The 19339-nt window shown below is 39.8% G+C and overlaps 1 protein-coding gene across 1 annotated transcript in view; it reads left to right on the forward strand.

Annotated features, from left to right (window-relative positions):
- The window catches only part of LOC139946280 (protein sidekick-2-like), a 33558-nt gene extending 14237 nt beyond the window's left edge, over positions 1-19321 (forward strand). The window contains exons 4-20 of the mRNA XM_071943903.1: positions 212-370; positions 822-953; positions 1542-1676; positions 1755-1898; positions 2390-2446; positions 3076-3360; positions 8862-9179; positions 10727-11011; positions 12941-13249; positions 13405-13701; positions 13979-14293; positions 14741-15028; positions 15385-15517; positions 16059-16234; positions 16702-16989; positions 18159-18397; positions 19211-19321. Coding sequence (XP_071800004.1) covers positions 212-370; positions 822-953; positions 1542-1676; positions 1755-1898; positions 2390-2446; positions 3076-3360; positions 8862-9179; positions 10727-11011; positions 12941-13249; positions 13405-13701; positions 13979-14293; positions 14741-15028; positions 15385-15517; positions 16059-16234; positions 16702-16989; positions 18159-18397; positions 19211-19321 — 3671 coding nt within the window. The remainder of the gene's footprint in view (positions 1-211; positions 371-821; positions 954-1541; positions 1677-1754; positions 1899-2389; positions 2447-3075; positions 3361-8861; positions 9180-10726; positions 11012-12940; positions 13250-13404; positions 13702-13978; positions 14294-14740; positions 15029-15384; positions 15518-16058; positions 16235-16701; positions 16990-18158; positions 18398-19210) is intronic.
- Positions 19322-19339: the final 18 nt, after the last annotated feature.

Below are 19339 nucleotides of genomic sequence, written 5' to 3' on the forward strand. Positions count from 1 at the left end.
ATCTGGTTGTTTATTAACACCCCCCCCCCCCAAAAAAAAAAAAAAAAAAAAAAAGGACCGCGTGATTACATTGTTCTTAAGAAGTGTCATCCATATCAAACAACCACAGTAATTAATTAGGTGTTCATCACGTTGCGTTCAACCGATCACCGTGTTTTTGTAATAAACAGAAACTCTATGTCTAGTTGTTGTTGGTATCATGATGCATTAGTAAAAGGACCGAACCGCTTTGGCCAAAAAGGGAGCCTTCGCTGTGACTCTGTTGGGTTGCCTCACAATGGTTCTACCTGCAAAGGAATGCTGTTCTGTTTACCGGATCCATACGGATGCAGCTGTGCCGCTGGGTACCAGGGACTTGAGTGCAAGACAGGTACATTTTTAACCCAAACAATCGGAAAACATCATCAAAAATGTGCCGTTAATAAAATAACATATTCATCAGCTAAACGCAAACAATATTTGAAACTGCTAAGAACAAAATATAGCTTCCCAAGAAAACAGAAATGCACCTATCCATTCCCCACTGTCTAGTACGACTATGTTCAGATCAAGATAGTTGCGTGTATATGACTTTTAAGGCGGCTTTAGGAGGATATCACTATACTGAGCTGGCACTGAATAAAAACATCGACTACATAATCGCTAGATCAAACCACGCGGACTTAATTACCATGGGTTTAGAATCCCTCCAGAGTTTTCTTTTTTCATTCAGTGTACATTTTCTGGGCAAAAAGCTTCAATGTACCAGGCGTCGATAAACAGACAGTCAGCATTCGGTTTGTTTTTAGCACTTTTCTTTGGTTCTTTCTTAACTGGTTCAGATTGTGATGATGGAACATACGGTGCCAACTGTGCCCAGATATGTCACTGTGCCGAAGGGGTGTCATGTAATGGAGCGACGGGCCAATGTGATGGAGACTGCGCAGCGGGATACAACGGAGATAACTGTCAAGGTACGGATTATAGGTGGAAATTGGTAATAAAAGAAACACCGAAAAATATATAAAGTTGTTTGAGGGCTGACTCCGCCTACCCCTTTTGTGACGTCAATCGAGGCAACTTTGCCTGCAATGCGTATAATAAACACACGTGCAAAGTACATGTACGTCCAAGTCGTGAGTTGGTACGTTTCAAAAAGTGTTTTTCTGCATTCAGCAGCAATACACCTGGTCGGCATTGCCGGAAAAAAACCAAAACAATTTTTTTTTGAAACGTACAAACTCACGACTTGGTCCGTACATGTACTTTGCAATTGTGTTTACTCTACGCATTACAGGCAAAGTCTGCCTCGAGTAACGTCACGAACAGCGCCCTCTCGGATCGGGGTCACCCTCTAAATGTGTAAATAACATAAGAACTGATTTTTTTAAATCTTACTTAACTGTTTATTCACATTCCACTCATCAAAACACATATAATAGTGACAAAAGCTTTATTTTGAAAAAAATACCACTTCCAGGTGACTTTAAGAAACAACCATTTTGATATTCACTGTCTGTCTACATTAATAATCATCATGTCTCTCTACCTTTTGTTTTCAGTACAATGTACCTCAGGCGAATTCGGTGAGAACTGTGCTCACACTTGTCACTGTGCAGACGTGGAATCGTGTTATGGAACAACGGGTCAATGTGATGGAAACTGTACAGAGGGATACAAAGGGGATAACTGTCAAGGTACGGAATAATGCCTTCAACTGAAATTTTAAATGTTAGAAAATTCAATTTTACAATGTTCTCTTTTCTGCTTTTCAGTGTGTATCGAGGGCAAATTCGGTGCCAACTGTGCCCATATATGTCACTGTGCCGAGAGTGTGTCATGTGATGGAACAACGGGTCGGTGTATCGGAGACTGTGCAGCGGGATACAAAGGAGATAACTGTCAAGATACGGATTACAGCTGGAAAATTATAATTTGAGAAACAGCCAAATTGGAATTTCATATTAACGTCCATCGTGTCTCTCTTCCTAATTTTCAGTAGGGCCTACATATTTTCATTTTGAGGTTGAACGCTAAGATTGTTTTTAAACAGTCAATTATTTTATCCATGTACAGATATATGTTATGTGTACAATGACACTTACATATGAAAATTTCGTTTGAAAATGTGGTGTCATTCATTAGATAATGCCGAAATTATGGAGCAAGTGTAATATAAGAACACAATGACAGAAATATTACACTGACATAAATGCTTCTCGGATTCAAACTGTAGGAAATAGCAACCGATGTATTTTATCATAACAACTTGATGTAAAATGTTTCTCAAAATGATTTATGCTTTTCAAAGCTGATGTTAAGCTTACCGAAAGTTGTGTGTTGCCAGAGTGATAACCAATCAATACGCATTATTTTATAAGTGGTTATACATGGTGTTTTTATTCAACAGAGCAATGTCTTCCATTTGGAGATGGGCTATCGTGCAACACGACTTGTACAATATTAGGTAGGTTTCACTCATCTGCTGAACCCAGATATGTAGACTTCTTCCCAACTCGCTATATCCTATCTGTGATCCTTTTATGACAATCGCCTTTTGCTCGAAATTAACTCAGAAATTTGGGTATTCAGTTTTAGTCTTTAAATCGAAAAATGGTCTGATATTGAATTTCTCCCCAATGTGTCTTCCTAATTTTAATCATGTTTTTTCTCACATATTTGCTTATGCTTTTTTTGTTAGACCAAAACCATGACCCTCTACTTACTTTCTTATATCCTGCATTGCCTTGTGCATTCTTCTTAATGTAGCTCAGTCGTGTCTCTCTGCATGGATGTATTAATATTAAGTGAGGCGTGGTCTTCCAGGCCAATGTAATCATGGCATTAAATGGATTAGTTCATATAAACCGTATTGAATAACCCCTTTTTGGTATGAAAGTCGCCATCTTGTAGGGCAAACCGTATGCGCGTTCAAAAGCGTACATCAAAAGCACGCAGCGCACAGCATTCCCGGTGACGTCATATTCAATACGGTCTATACTGGTTCACTTTCACCCATTGAGCAGTGACTGTGTGAAGTGAATTGTATACGCTCTTTACGATGTTATACACTCGGAATGTTCCAATTGATTTCAGATCCCAACATCATACCCCAAAGTCTCAATGTGTCTTCTTATTCTGCTGATGATTTATTCACTCACACATTATCATGGGAACCGGTAATGTGTCCAGAACTTCACTTCAGTATAGTGAACTACGAATATAAGGTGCTTGATGGACACGGGAGTGAAGTTGAACCAGTTGAAATCGAGTATACTTCTGTCAACCTTAACTTGTCTATTTGCACAAGTTATCAATTCAAAGTTGCTGCACGAACGAGTAAAGGCGTCGGAAATTACAGTTTTGTATCTTACACAACTATATGATGCGATAACGTGTGGACGCACTTACATTGAGCTCTCAGAAATTTCATGTTTTAAGCTCAAAATCCTACCTTCCGACCTGCTGAACCCATCCAATCTTGTTAAGTATCATCATCGAACAGCCTGAGCCTACATCCAGAACCAATAATGCCTGGTGGACGAAGAAAATCGCCAAAGTCTACATCACCGGATCGGGAGACACCCATTTTGTCACCCCAGTCGGGCCCCTCCACTGAGCCCCTGGAACCCCATGGGGACTTCCAGCAGTTTGTCCAGGGTGCCCTGCAAGAGATCCGTCGGGGACAAGTCGACCTTAATAGGCGCATCGACACCATTGAGGCAAGCTTCAATACAGCCATTGAGTACCAAACTAAACGCGTGGATGAACTTGAAGTAAAGATCAACGAGCTTGAGAAAATGGCTACCAAGTGGGCTCAAGCTGAAACACAGTTAGCTGAACATGCTGAAAAACTTAACAAGTTGGAGCGGTTTAGCCGTCGGAGCAACATCCGAGTGATTGGTTTCCCTCAAAACAAGGATGAAGACTGCCTGGACATCTGCAAGCAGATGCTCAAGGACAAGTTTGGCCTCCATGACGTCAAGCTTGAAAGAGCCCATCGGGACGGCCCCAAAACACCGGGTCGTCCACAACATCTCTTGTTTAAACTTAACTGTTACCAGGACAAAGTTACCATTCTTCGTCAACAGCGACAGGTCTTGGCCGACACCCCCTACTTTTGCACCGAGGATCTGACCCGGCAAGATCTGCAAGAGAAACGCCGTTGGAGTTTGGAGGTGTCCAAGGCCTACAAGGAAGGACACAGGTACAGGTTTGTTGCTGGCAAGTGGCGGAACAACACAGGGGGTCTCGCTGCATTCTACCGAGTTTGATACTCCCCCTGCCCGCACCAGTAGCAACGCCAGACTCTTTTCATCACGCTTCCATCTCATTACACCTTCATCAACATTCCATTTCTTTGCTGTCTTCACCTACCGGATAACACTGTGCTTGCTACCTCCATGTTGCTAGTAATTAACACCTTCATTTGGTTCTCCATTGGACAGTTTTGCTTAAACTCAGTTGTTTGTTTGAGGTTCCATTGCCAGAATTGTACTCATTTATTTGAGTGTGATTTAATATGTATATGTTTTGCTTTTCTTGCTTGCATTTGCTCGATTTCATTTCTGCTTTTTATTTTATTTTATTTTGAGCTTTATAATTATAGTTATTTATTTAGTTAATTGTCTTCATTTCTTATATATTCTATTTTTTTTTATATGGGTTCTTATGGTTGGAGGGAGACATATGTGTGGATTCATGAAATAATGTCTTATTGAATGAATTTACTTGTGTGTTTCCCTGTAATTATGAGAATTTATATTTGTTCATTTTTTTCTTTCTTTCTTTCTGTGCTCCATGTAATTTGATGTACGTTCATTGATACTCCATCTCCTTTGATCGTACTTCATTTGTGACTAAGTTTTCTGTTGTTTCTGTTTATATTTGTTTGCATTTATGTTTGCTAATTTAACCACTGATAACTCATTTGTTGCTGATGATGCTAGCTACAATACCTGTTCTTACTTTGATCGCAATGATTTTTGTAATCTAAATGTTTCTACCCCTGATAATTTCTCAATTTTTTATATGAACTCCAGGAGCCTCTGTAGACATTTTTACGATATTCATGACTTCGTGCTCTCACTCAATCATTCTTTTTCTATCTACGGCTTTTCAGAAACATGGTTTAAAGAAGCTCCTCCTCAATATGTCCACATGAAAAATTACCAACTCATTCATTCCTCTCGTTCCGATAAAACAGGGGGAGGAGCTGCCATGTTTGTGAAAAACTCGCTCAATTTCCACGTTCGTGAGGACCTCATGTCATCTTGTGAAGATTTTGAATGTGTCTTCATAGAAATTGAACGAGTCCACGCTGTTAGTTTGATTGTCGGTAATGTCTACAGGGCTCCTGGGGCTTCCCCGGATAACTTTATCAGGTCGTTTGATTCTTGTCTCAATACTGTCACCAACGAAAACAAGCTTTGTTACATAATGGGAGACTTCAATCTAAATTTGCTTAATTGCTCTAACCATCGACCTACAGATGATTTTGTGAATACCTTTTACGCTTATGGCTTCCGCCCTTTGTTTGACAAACCGACCCGTATCACCCCTCACAGTGCCACTCTAATAGACAACATCCTTACTAACAATGATCAAGATATGTCTGCAGGGATCCTTTATTCGGATATCACCGATCACCTACCACTTTTTCAGGTGACTCCCTTTTGTCTTGACAACTCGGCCTCTGCTCGAAATACCTATGTCACAAGGGACATTAATGCAACTACAATCCGTTCTTTCACTGCAGACATTGTCAATCTGAACTGGGGCGAAGTCTATGCGGCGGACCAAGCCGATTCTGCCTACAATGCTTTTCTTTCTACCTTTAACTCTCTTTACAATCTTCATTTCCCCTTTTCAGTAAAATCTAGGGGTCGTTCTGTGAGAAATCAGCCTTGGATTAATCACTCTATTGCCAACTCTGCTGATCACAAAAACAGGTTGTACCGGCGTTTCTTACGTAATCCAAGTGCTGCTAACGAGCGTCTGTATAAGGATTACCGTAATCGTCTCACTTCAGTCATTCGTGCTGCTAAAAAGAATTACTTTGCCCAGAAGCTGGATCACAACAAAACAAGCTTAAAAAATATCTGGCGTGAAATTAACAGCATTCTGGGCAAAAATAAAAGGGCTGACCTCCCTTGTGAATTCACCAACAGCGAAGAAACTCTTCGAGACCCTCCTGAAATCGCTAACTCGTTTAACACACATTTCTCTAACATTGGTGCTTCATTGGCTAATAACATCCCCAGTACTAATTCACACTATACAGACTTTCTTCATAACCCGAACAGCTTTTCTTTTTTTCTGACTCCTACTAACTTTCTTGAAATCATTAAAATAAGCAATGATTTAAAAGGCAGCTCCAGCTGCGGATTCGATGGCATAAATTCTTCTGTGATTAAATCTGTCATTTCCTTTATATCTCGCCCTCTTGCTTACATATTCAACCTTACTTTTACTACTGGTTCCTTTCCTTCTAATCTAAAGGTTGCTAAAGTCATTCCCGTCTTTAAAAACGGTGATAAACATAACATCAGCAATTACAGACCTATCTCCATTCTTCCTTGCTTTTCTAAAATTCTTGAGAGACTTTTCTACAACAGACTCGATACTTTTTTTTCTTGCTTCCATCTTTTTTCTGACTCTCAGTACGGGTTTCGAGCTAAACACTCTACAGACATGGCGCTTATTCAATTTGTTGATAAAGTGTCCACTGCTCTAAATAATAAATTGAGCACTGTCGGTGTCTTTGTTGATCTTTCGAAAGCATTTGACACCATTGATCACTCCATTCTCCTTGACAAACTTAATTTCTACGGCATAAGAGGTGTTGCTCTCAAATGGCTTTCTTCGTATCTTGACAATAGACAGCAGTTCACTTCTTTTAAAAATCACAACTCTCCTTGGCAAGAAATTCATCATGGCGTTCCACAGGGTTCTATTCTTGGCCCACTCCTCTTTCTGCTCTATATTAATGATCTGCATTCTTCTTCTTCCCTTCTGTCTTTTACGCTCTTTACAGATGACACAACTATTGCTTTCTCTGACTCCAATCCGGCTAAATCCTTAAATATTATGAATGCCGAACTTCTTAAAGTCTCTTCCTGGTTTAAAGCCAACAAACTTTCCCTCAATGAACACAAAACTAAGTTCATGCTCTTCAGTAAATCCTCTCATCTCTCAGAAGATATTCCTATTCTTCGTATCGACAATAATCCTATCCTTCAAGTTCACTCCACTAATTTTCTAGGTGTCATTATTGATGATCAACTCTCCTGGTCTGAACACATCTCTTCCATTACTAAAACCATTTCCCGCAACACTGGTGTTATGTCTAGACTTCGTGCTTTTCTTCCTCCCAAATCTTTGGTATTACTTTATAATACCCTCATTCTTCCATATCTTAACTATTGTAATATCATCTGGGCACAAGTTTCTAAAAACAAACTCCATTCATTATTAACCACTCAAAAAAGGGCCATCAGGATATGCACCTTATCGCATCCCCGAGAGCACACCGCACCTCTTTTCGCACAGTTACACTCACTAGCACTTGCAGACATTAATAAACTTCATACGGGTATCTTCATGTACAAATTCACCCACAACCTTTTACCCACCTCCTTTCGTTCATTCTTTACCTTTGTCCGTGACACTCATGGGTACTCTACCAGAACACATAACAAATCACACCTTTATGTGCCATTCACCCGCTCATCATTCCACTTAAAAACACTTCGTTTCTTTGGGCCGCGTCTTTGGAATGGTTTAAGCCAGTCGATTAGATCACAATCATCTGTGGGTCGATTTAAACGCGCCTATAAAAGAGCTCTCCTCTCCCAGTATTTGACATAGTTTGCCTTCTCGCTCTCATTTTACTTTTGCCTAAGTCGTCAGCAAACGCTTTTTTATTATTTCTCGATTTCTTATTCTTATTGTTATTATTGGTATTATTATTATTATTATTATCATTGTTATTATTATTGTGCAATTAGTGTTCTCATCATTGTTGTCTTCATCATGTCTGTCTTTGTTCGTTTTGTCAGTCCGTTCGTTCTTGTCCCCGTTTATTGTCTGTCCCCAGGCATCCCTACATAAGCCTCGGCTTCCAGATGATGCCCCCATACTCTATGTATTTATTTTTTCCCTCCCTCATTAAATAGCTTTGTTTATTGGTTATTCCTTAAAAACATTGTTTGTACTCTGTTTTCATGAAGTATGGAAATAAATATCAGTTTGAATGAATGAATATCAAAGGGTAAACAGTTTTTTTAAGAATTTAAATATACATTAGATTGTAGTTTTAAAGTTTTTTCCTTTATACCATGACTCAAATAGTTTTTCACTTCTCTTTCATGCTGATAACAATAAACAAAATTCATGAAAAAGTTATAGTATAGGGAGTCTTTTGTTCGCTGGCAAGTGGTCATGGCGGTTATTATTCATAACTGAAGTTCCATCAAAAAAGTACATTGAAAGTATTCAGCAGTACCACTTAAGCCAACTTGCGATGATGTGTACACTGGTCTATTGTCAAACGTAATACCAGTCATCTCGCACCGGCACAGTCGGGCGAGCTTGCTGGGAGGAGGAGCAACTTTGCAGGGAACGACTTTGCCAGGGTGTCATATTTCCGTCATATTTCAGTCACTCAAGCCCACAACCAACCAAGGCTTATTTACACAACCGACGTAGCATGCACTCAGCTTAAAATGATGAATTTAATTTCTTTTACAATACAATAAAATGGTTATTAATAGGAACAAAGACCTGGAGTTTAAGTGGGAAATCAGTTTCATTTGTAATTTTCTGTCAGTAATTTTGTGTTTGCTTCGAGAAAAATAACTCCACACTCTTTTATCCGTTTCATCTTGAAGTTCCAAATCCTGTCACCAACGTAACGGTCTCATCTATCAATGATACTCAACTCACGATATCATGGGCTGTCCCTGTTACCGACGCCCAAGGTCATTGTCCTGCCATAGACTACCTGGTGACCTATGACCTTATCAACCGTGAGCAGTGTCAAATGGTCAATAGACGTATTGACTCATTGATTACAACGGCTACTACAATTACCATTGACGGACTTGAAGCTTACTCAACATACAGGGTGAATGTTACATCCAGAAACCAAGCTGGGAATAGTACCGCCGTCACCAGTACCACGAGAACAGAAGAATCAAGTTAGTATCAAGTGTGATGTACGTAAGGTTGTGTTTTGCTTGCTTCCATTATGTTAGCCTGAACATCTGACCTCACACTTCGAGGCTCGTGAATAACATCAGAGACCGGCTTCAAGACCGGCCTCAAAACCGGCGTGTATATTCATCTTTGACCTACATACCTTTCACATAGCGATACGCACAAACTCTAAAAAGTACATCCACATGCATTTATTGGGACACACTACGCACGTGGACACGCGGCACCAGACGACCGAAATAAGCTTTCCATAGCTTGATTGGTTAACCGAGGTGACCTCCGACCAATCAAAACAAACCCATCTACGGTAGTTTTAAATCACCGCATTTATCCAATGATATTATTGTATCCAAATGAAATAACTGGATTTGTGTTAGCTTAGTAGACATGTGAAGACTGTACAAACTCAGTTTGTAAAGATGTTTTCTTATATAATGCTTCTCTCAAACTGTGGCGAATATTCTTGCGAATATGAATATTTGAAATTCGTCATGAACTCACCCCGAAATTGCGATTGGATATAGCCTTGCTCAAGGCAGTCGAATTATTCACTCCTAAAAAAGACCGCCGCTGTATAAAAACCCACCCGTATTCACTGTGCGTAAAACCCACCCGTATTCACTGTGCGTAACATCGCACGACACGATGCCCCCGTACACTATCCGCATGCGGAGGCCGTCAGGCCGACAGCCTTGTAGGATCTGTGTTGAAGCCACTGACCTCATTACTATAATAAGCGAAGAGTTCCCACGGTCAGCTCATTACCATAATGCCCGCGAAAGACGAGACATGTTTACCTCACACACCACCACCAAGGACGCATGATAGGGTCCAAAGGTCGTGATAAGGGAAGTGCGTGATTGGACGTCAAAATGAATAATTCATTTGCCTCGCATCCTGTGTTGTCTGATAGGTCTGACGAACGATATACATATTCATGAGCTGCATACTAGCATATCCTCGAGCCCCCCCAATTTCGTCCACTATTGGAATTTTTTCAATACAACACATTAAAACGGGAAGATACAGATCCGACAAGGCTGTCGGCCTGACGGCCTCCGCATGCGGTTAGTGGTGTACGAGTGCGATGACTTGTGTGAACAGTATTCGTGCGATGTGACAGTGTGTATACGGGTTGGTCATTCGGTGTGATCGCACACACCATGCACAGGGTATACGGCGGGTGGGTTTACAGCTGCGTCTTTTCGGAGCGAATAATGCGACTGCCTTGAGCAAGGCTAGATTGGATAGTGAATATTTTCTCGGTCGTCCCTCGACCTCTCCTTACAAATATCTTACGAATAATACGAACGCTTTACCAGCTGAGGTCTCGAATTCAATTCAAATTTGTTTTGTAAGAAATTACTTCTTTCTCACTTTACGTAACTTCAGAGGGGGCCGTTTCTCACAATGTGTTATATCGATAGCTCTCCATTGCTCGTAATCAAGTAAGTTTTTATCTAACAATTGTTTTGAGTAATTAACAACAGTGATTTAATGTATTAGTTTATTGTGGTTTTCATAACAGGACCAAAAGCACCCAGTGTAACTGTCAACTCTGCATCTACAGACCACATCGAGTTTGCCTGGGAGCTTCCCTGTGGAACAACAGGTGGCAGTATAATAGAGTACAAATACATGTATCGAACAAAAAATGAAAGAAAATTCAGAAATCCTATCACAACAACGGAAACACTTCAAAGGATTTCTTCCCTGACACCATGCGCTTTATATGAATTTAAAGTAAGAGCTTCGACGAGCATTGGAGAAGGGCCGTGGTCCATTGAGACTAGTCACAGTACCAAAAAACAAAGTAATTAACTAATTGTTTTGTGTTTAACATAATACAGCTTATTATTAGCCTACTTCGAACTGTTGAAGCATGCAGGCAGTGTAAATTGTTATTGTTTTTTTTTTTTTTTTTTTTTTTTTTTTATGCTGCTAGTAAAACAGCGTACACTGCTCTTCATGTTGTAATTATATTGTGCAAGCTTTAAGCTTTTTCCTTACAATAAAATAATATGCAGTATGTATGCAACAGTATGAGATACGCCCTCACCCACGCAATTTGAAAAGGGAAACAACAGTGCTAGCATTTCGCAAAATTAAAATCTTCAATCGGTCCAGTTATGCTTTCAGGGCCATGAACTTAGGGAAAACTAAGATTTTTCAAATCGCAGAAAACATATTTGTCATCCGTTCACACATGTTTCAAATATGGAAAACAAATTGCTATATAGGATAATAAAAAATAAAAACAATCTTTATCTGTCTTCGAAAGTTATGCCAACTTTTGTTTATTTGTTTGTACAGCCCCTTTGCATGTTAATGATTTGGATATCCGATCAGAAGAACATGATAAACTGCTTGTGTCTTGGCGAGCCGCACAAAACGATCAGTGCCCTGCCAATGACTACCTTGTGACGTATGAACTAATCCGTGTTGACCAATGTCAGGAAGGAGACCGTCAAGGTGTTTCAAAGAACGTTACTGGTACATCTACAACGATAGAAGGATTGAAAGCATACTCTGAGTATCGGATCAATGTTACCTCGAGAAATGAAGCTGGAAATGGAACCACCCAGACCAGTTCAGAGATTACAGGGGAAATAAGTAAGTACAATTTGTGACGCTTTGGTATTGTTATCGTTAGCTTGCGTTTGTCTATACCACATCAGTTACTATAGCCTTGCTCAAGGCAGTCGCATTACTCGCTCCAAAAAGACGCCGCTGTAAACCCACCCGTATACCCTGTGCGTGGTGCGTGCGATCACACCGCATGACCCACCCGTATACACACTGTCATATCGTATGAATACTGTGCACACAAGTCATCCGCACTCGTACCACTAACCGCATGCGGAGGCCGTCAGGCCGTCGGCCGACGCATGCGGATAGTGTACGGGGGCATCGTGTCGTGCGATGTTACGCACAGTGAATACGGGTGGGTTTTTATACAGCGGCGGTCTTTTTTTCGGAGTGAATAATTCGACTGCCTTGAGCAAGGCTACAGTTACTATAAAAAGGGAGAAACGTTGCTGTTTGTTTCGTTACTTTTTCGACGGCATCATTTTGTTGAGACGAAAACCCAAACAGATCCTCGCTTTTCTACAGTTTAATGTAAGCCTTTGCCTAATTCCGAATAGGTCTGGGGATTGCGCCTACATTCAGTAGCAGTAGAGTGACAGCCAATAGCATCAGCATCACGTGGAACCCCATCCCATGTGGTAGTAGAGGAGTTCGCATCACTGGCTACAGAGCGGATTTGTCTCAACTGGGACAGAGCCAAGCCAGTCAGTCTCTGGATGTACTCACCACGTCTGTACAGTTTGACCGCTTATCGCCCTGTACATCTTACACCATCACTGTCACTACTCTAAGTAGAGTAGGAAGGACATCATTTGACCATGCGGAAATAACAAAGACAATCGGTATATGTAAACAACGAATATATTATAAAATTTCTCTTTTAGGAAGTTGTTGTTATTTTTTGAAAGGTATTTATTTAATGAAAATGCAGTCGTGTTTCGGGGGAAGATATGTGGTCCTGTGGAATTTTTTTTTGCCTTAAAGAAGCATTATGCTTGCTAAAGGTGGGGTTCCTGATTATGCATACGGAACCTAGTTTTATCTATTTGACAAAATTAATAATATTTTGAAAATATCTTTCAGATTATTAAGTAAATAAAAAATTTCCTAAACCGAAAACAAACATGTGTTTTTTTTACATGGCTATTTAAAGTTCCAGGTGCTGTTACCGGCTTGACTATCAAAAGCAAGCGAAATGGTCAATTGAGAGTAACTTGGACAGCTCCTAGTTCCAACCGTGACAATCATTGTCCTGCTACTGCTTATGAGTTGACCTATGAACTCATCAATCTGGAGCAATGTCAGGAGGGTAACCATTCCGGTGGTTTACTGAACACTACAGATACAACCCTCCTTGTCGATGGTCTTCATCCATACTCCACATACAGGATAAATGTAACATCAAGAAATGAAGCTGGTGATGGACCCACGAAATCCAAATCAGCGATTACAACAGAAAGAAGTAAGTAAACTACCTATTTGTTGTTGGCCATGTTTAGTGTATCTATTCCGTCAACTCGTCGTAAGAGAGACAGAATGACACCTTTGTTGTTGAAAGATCTGCACATTTTCCGACTCCTCCTTATTATAAATGTGTTAATTGTCTCTTTCGACCAGGTTTCGGGATTGCGCCTACATTCAATAGCAGTAGAGTGACATATAATACCATCAGCATCACCTGGAACCCCATCCCATGTGGCAGTAGAGGAGTTCGTATCACTGGTTACGGCGTGAGTTTGTCTCGACAAGACGGGCAGAGCAAGCGAGACAACCTAAAGCAAGTGCCAAACACTTCTGTATCTGCACAGTTTGACCAGTTATCCCCCTGTACAGCATACATTATCACCGTAACTACTATACAACTTAGGGGTGAAGGGACATCGTTTAGCCGTGAAATAGAAACTGACACAACCGGTACGTATGAAACGGACAGTTCATCGAAACTGATGATTCATACACACAAAAATGAAATCTACGCAAGCGACTTATGAATGTATTAATAATGAATAACTGAATTATTAGATCATATATATATATATTTTTTTTTTTTCTTTCATTTTTGTGCTCGATCCAACCAGTCATATGGAGTTTATTTTGATGTATTGATATTAGTCTCTCGCGTGCATTGACTGTTAAAATTTATTATGTTCAATAACCATGTTCCACGCTTTTGTGCATGATCATTCCAAAGTTCCAGGTGTTGTTACTGGCTTGACCATCAGTCGCATACGCCATGATCAGCTGGAAGTATTTTGGACAGCCCCACCTGGTACCAACCCAGACACTCCTTGCCTCGCCACCGACTACCTGGTGACCTATGAACTTACCAATCTGGAGCAATGTCGGCAGCTTGACCATGCCGGTGTTTCATCACTGAACATTTCTGATACCTCAGTCATTAAAGAAGGATTGAAAGCACACTCTACATATATGGTCACTGTTACATCGAGAAATGAAGCTGGATTTGGATTATCGAAAGCTATATCAAAGATTACCGGTGAAAGAGGTAAGTGTCTGTAAAAGTGGGCGCATTTTGTAATGAGTGTCATTACTGTTTGATTTACGTACAACATAAACGCGAAACAAAAATGTAGTTATTGTTTTCTTTTACAGATAGTGGAACAAATTCACTGCATACTCTTTAGAGCATTGCAATTTACATTAAATGTTGGTGCTTTCAGCCACACCATCTAGACCATGCAGATTATAGTGTATCATCGTCGTAAAGTGACAGGCGCTTGATTTCAATGCAGTTCCTGTGAGTTGGTTGAGCCTCACGACCCTTGTGAATTGATAACAACAACGCGGCGTTTACATCCCAAAGGTCATTTTGAACATTTCAATTATTTGAGCTCACTCATTATTTAAGATCGGTATGTTTTATGTACAACCACATACAAAAAGGGATTGCTATGAACCATAAACGACTGTATTATTTGATGATTTACATTAGGCCCCCAAGCTGCGCCTACGTTTAATGAAAGTGAAGTGACTGCCAGTAGCATCAGCATCACCTGGAACCCCATCCCATGTGGCAGCAGAGGAGGCAGTATCACAGGCTACAGAGCTGAGTTGTATCTAACTGGACACAACCAACGTCATCAGAGTGTGGATGTATTAAGAGGAACGTCTGTGCGGTTTGTCAACTTGTCTCCATGTACATCATACACCATTGTAGTAACTACACTCGGGACAAGCGAAGGCACATCATTTGAGCGGGAAGAGACCACAGATACTGTTGGTATGTACATACCATGAAACTGTTTACCAACATGAGTCTGACGGTAAAAACGCCTTACAAACACAGCTTTGCGGGAGAGAATGTCCGAGACACGTGCTTATCAAGAAGTAAAGTACCTTTGCGGGCTGCATGTCGAGTTTTGACTACAAAATAAGTTGCATATTATTGTTCTTATAAAAGCACCAGGAAGAAGGACGACAAGTAGGCCTAGAGCTGCTTGATTATTTTAATAGTATTGGAAATTGATTTAAATGGCTGGGTTAATTCGCTGCTTCATTTTGCTCTCAGGGATGCAATATTGGACAAACAAACTTAAAGAAACGAATAACAACATCACATCTGTCTTTATAAACTAGCTCCAGGACGAGTGACCGTGCTGCGGGCAAACCCAACCTCAGGCGCAACCCAGATCCATGTTACTTGGCAGAACCCCAACGCCAACAACTGTCCAGTATCTAAATACACAGTGGAATATCAACTCACGAACAGGTAAACATTTTACGATCACTAAAAAAAAAGCCTAGGTCAATGCTAAAGTATTTCGTATAAACTGTTAAGTATCTATGCAAGTGTTTGTTTCATCTCAGATATTAATCTTATCCACCGATAAAGTCATAAGTTAAAAAATGTCTAAAGAAAAAAAAAAAATAAAAAAAAAATAAAAAAAAAAACTTGAGTGAAAGTATATTTTTAAAATATCATGTGATAACAGTTCTTCACTAAAACAAATGCAATGTTATATCATATTGAAGCAATGGTCAGCCGACCATTGTTTGAATGTGTAAGTTAGTATAATAACAGTAATGTCCGTCCAATAGCTTAAACTCGTCACTGTTCTTTTATCTCGGTAATCGCAGACGCAAAAACTATAAACAGGCGCAGGAACGATATTTCAGAGTAATGCCAGCCACTCAGATTTATGTGGGTTTTTTTCGCACAAAATAACCGATGGCGTGATATCCTTTATAACAATTTTCATTTAGTTGTTGCACTAGGAATAAATCCTTTAAAATAATTGTTTTCTTTAAAGGGACCAGTGTGCCAGTGAAGTTCCTCATAATCGTGAGCAGTGGCTTGATGGCTCCCTGTCACCAACAACCATAGCTGGATTATACCCTCACTCTACATACATCGTGTACGTCACGCCTTCTAATGGTGCAGGAGCAGGGGGGAAAGCATCAGCGATAGTCATCACCAATGACTCTGGTAGGTATATTAACACTGGTTTGTACGCCTTGATTAAAGTCAAGATGTGGGTTAATGGAGCCGTAACCAAGAAAAAAAATCGCTTTCCTTTATTGAAGAATTGCAATTGTTAGTAAAAACAAAATAGCAAAAGGGATGCAAAGGTATGCATAGGGCACGTGACTCTGGAGTTTGCGCATTATAACTATTTTGTTTTTCTTATTATCATCTTCATTGATTAAGGGAGGAAATTGGTAATGGTATAGTGTGTAAATAAATAAATAAATAGGTTCATGAAAGAATGTTTCACCAGATAACAAATGAATTGAACATGTTCATTGTTTACTTGAATGTATTGTTGGCAAATTCGAATATCCTTCTGACTGAAGGACAACATCGTTGATGCACTGCTGTATGTATACAATCACGACACTTAGTAATCAGACCATCGCCTGTTTATTTTTGTAAACAAAAATTCCCAATTATAGCACCTTCCGGTCCTCCAAGAGATGTGGAGTCTACTGATATTACCAACCAAACCATAGCATTCTCGTGGAAACAACCAGAGTGTGGTCAGCGTAATGGAATCATAACCCAGTATCATTACAGACTCATTGACAGTGAAGAAGGAGTATTCGAGGAAGATACAACCTCTAGTACGGGGATAGAGTTCACTGGTCTAGTTCCCTTCACGTCATACACACTGTCAGTATCTGCCAGGAATCAATTCGCTTTAGGACCCGTTGCTTTTAATACGACTCGAACAAAAGAAGGAAGTAAGTAGTAGGCCTATACAATCAAATCAGTTAAATTTAAACACACATTTATTTACATGCTTACATAGTTTTTTTTCGATAATTACAGAATAAAGTAAACTAATATGAAGTGGGCCTAACGGGAGACAGGACAAATGTCAGAACTAGAGTATGGGGATGTTTTGATAAACAGAAGCTTGTAAAAAAGAAAAAGAAAAAAAAAAAAAAACGGACAACAAAAATACATTCATGCACACAGAAGGACATACGCCGACGAACGTAAGACATGACAACTACTCGGACACAAGATAGAGGAAATACAACACATATTGAATCAATTTGTTGTAAGAAGCCTATTTGCAACAACACTACCATTATTGATAATGAGATTATTTGGAGTGACCAACATTTTGAATTTTGTCAAGCAAAACTGCACACATACCAACAAAAATCACTCGATGTGTCTATCGTAGCTCATGTGACACAGAAAGCGACCATAATAATAAAACTAAATCACTGAACAATTCAGCCAATTCGTTGTACTAACTCAGAGATGACAAGTTCAGAGGCCAGCTATGCGTGAGATTTTTTGAAGCCCCCCCCCCCCCCCACCTAAAAAAAAAAACATTTTGGAAGGCCTGTTTTTCTCTCTCGGAGAACAGAATCGCCCCCCGGTTTTTTTCAGAAATTTATTTATGGTCAAAACAATTGTTTCAAAACGCATCAAAAACCTCTTCAGTATACTTCAAACTCACATGAGGTACACAGGAGATGTTGCTGCTTAATGTGGAGGGTCGATTGTGTCAGATTTCCCCCCCCCCCCCCAAAAAAAAAAAAGATCAATTTTTATTGTTTTCTCCGGTCTGGCCCTAATGCGTGAAAAAACAGACCCCTAATGCGTGAGTCTCACGCCTAATGCGTGAGACTTGGTAGGTCTGCTAACTGCCCTTCCAAAAGGTTAAAATGTTTCTCAATAAATTCTCATATGAAAATAAATACAAAAACTAGAAAAAGAAGAAAAAAAACACAGACATCTCCACAAACAAAACAGTGGTTTGCAAACACGTGGTTTGAACCCAATAGTTAATGTTGTATAAAACTGCCTCCAAACAAATGAAGAGTACGTAGCAGGCTACGCAATTAAACGTTTTTAAACTGATATTAATGGTACTTTTATTAATATCTTACAGTTCCTCTGCCCCCAAGCAAAGTAACTTTTCCAGTAACGAGAAGCGACAGGATCACCGTAGCATGGAACGCTCCTAGTCCTCCTCATGGCATCATCATTAGCTACGAGCTCCGCTATTGGAAGACAGGGTCAGGGAACCAGACATTGCGAGATACAATACAAATCACAAAACAGCTTGCTAGTCAGTACCAGACGAAAACGATTATGGCCCTGGACAAGAGTATTAGTTACTCAATACAGGTATTTACATTACATCCAACGGTGTCATCGTAATCATTACCGAAGCTTTCCTGCGATGATTCTGTGTTTTGCACTTAAGTTGCAAGTATTATTTTCTTGTTTTCCTTTTCCATCCCCGTTTTCAGAATGAAAGGGTTGGTTCTTCAGGACTTCGTAATAACTTCAAACCATTTATTGAGAGGGGCTCCCGCAAAGCTGAATTCTTTGTTTTTTTAGCATGATTTAAGTTGTCTCGATAAAGTTTATCGCCAAGACATATTGAACCGTGGTAGTGAATAATTTACATCAAAGGATGACATTTTAACCACTAAGTGTTGCCAGTAGGCCTACATCTTCTTGATGAGACCTGGGTTCAAAAAAAAAAAAAAAGGAATATAAATAAACGTGAAACAATTAAAGGCACTGGACAATATTGGTAATTACTCAAAATAATTGTTAGCATAGAAAAGTACTTGGTAACGAGCAATGGAGAGCTGTTGATAGTAGCAAAATTATTGTGCGACTTTCTGGAATTATTCTCTCGCAACTTCGACGACCAATATTGGTTTAAATTTTGGCAGTTTTGTTATTGTATGCATTTAATGAGATACACCAAGTGATAATACAATTACCAAGCGTAAACAATAATGTGTTGACTCTACACAACAACAGTCATTTAGTGACCACAATTAGGCTAGGTCTGGAAGGGCTGTAACGATAGTGGTATTAACGGGGACAAAGGGGAGAGAAAAATGTATCGATATTTTAATCCACAAAATACAAGTAGTATTATCCTTCCTTGACATTTAAATACACAATGTAATTCTCTTTCAGGTCCGAGCTGAGACAAGTGTTGGACACGGTCCATGGAGTGACTTCTCAACAGTCATTACTGTGCCCAAAGGTTACACGCTAATGCCGTTTGTTTTGAATACAGATCTATAAAAACTCGTCAATACTAAA

Source organism: Asterias amurensis, chromosome 13 (genome assembly GCF_032118995.1).
Source record: "Asterias amurensis chromosome 13, ASM3211899v1".
NCBI lineage: Eukaryota > Metazoa > Echinodermata > Asteroidea > Forcipulatida > Asteriidae > Asterias > Asterias amurensis.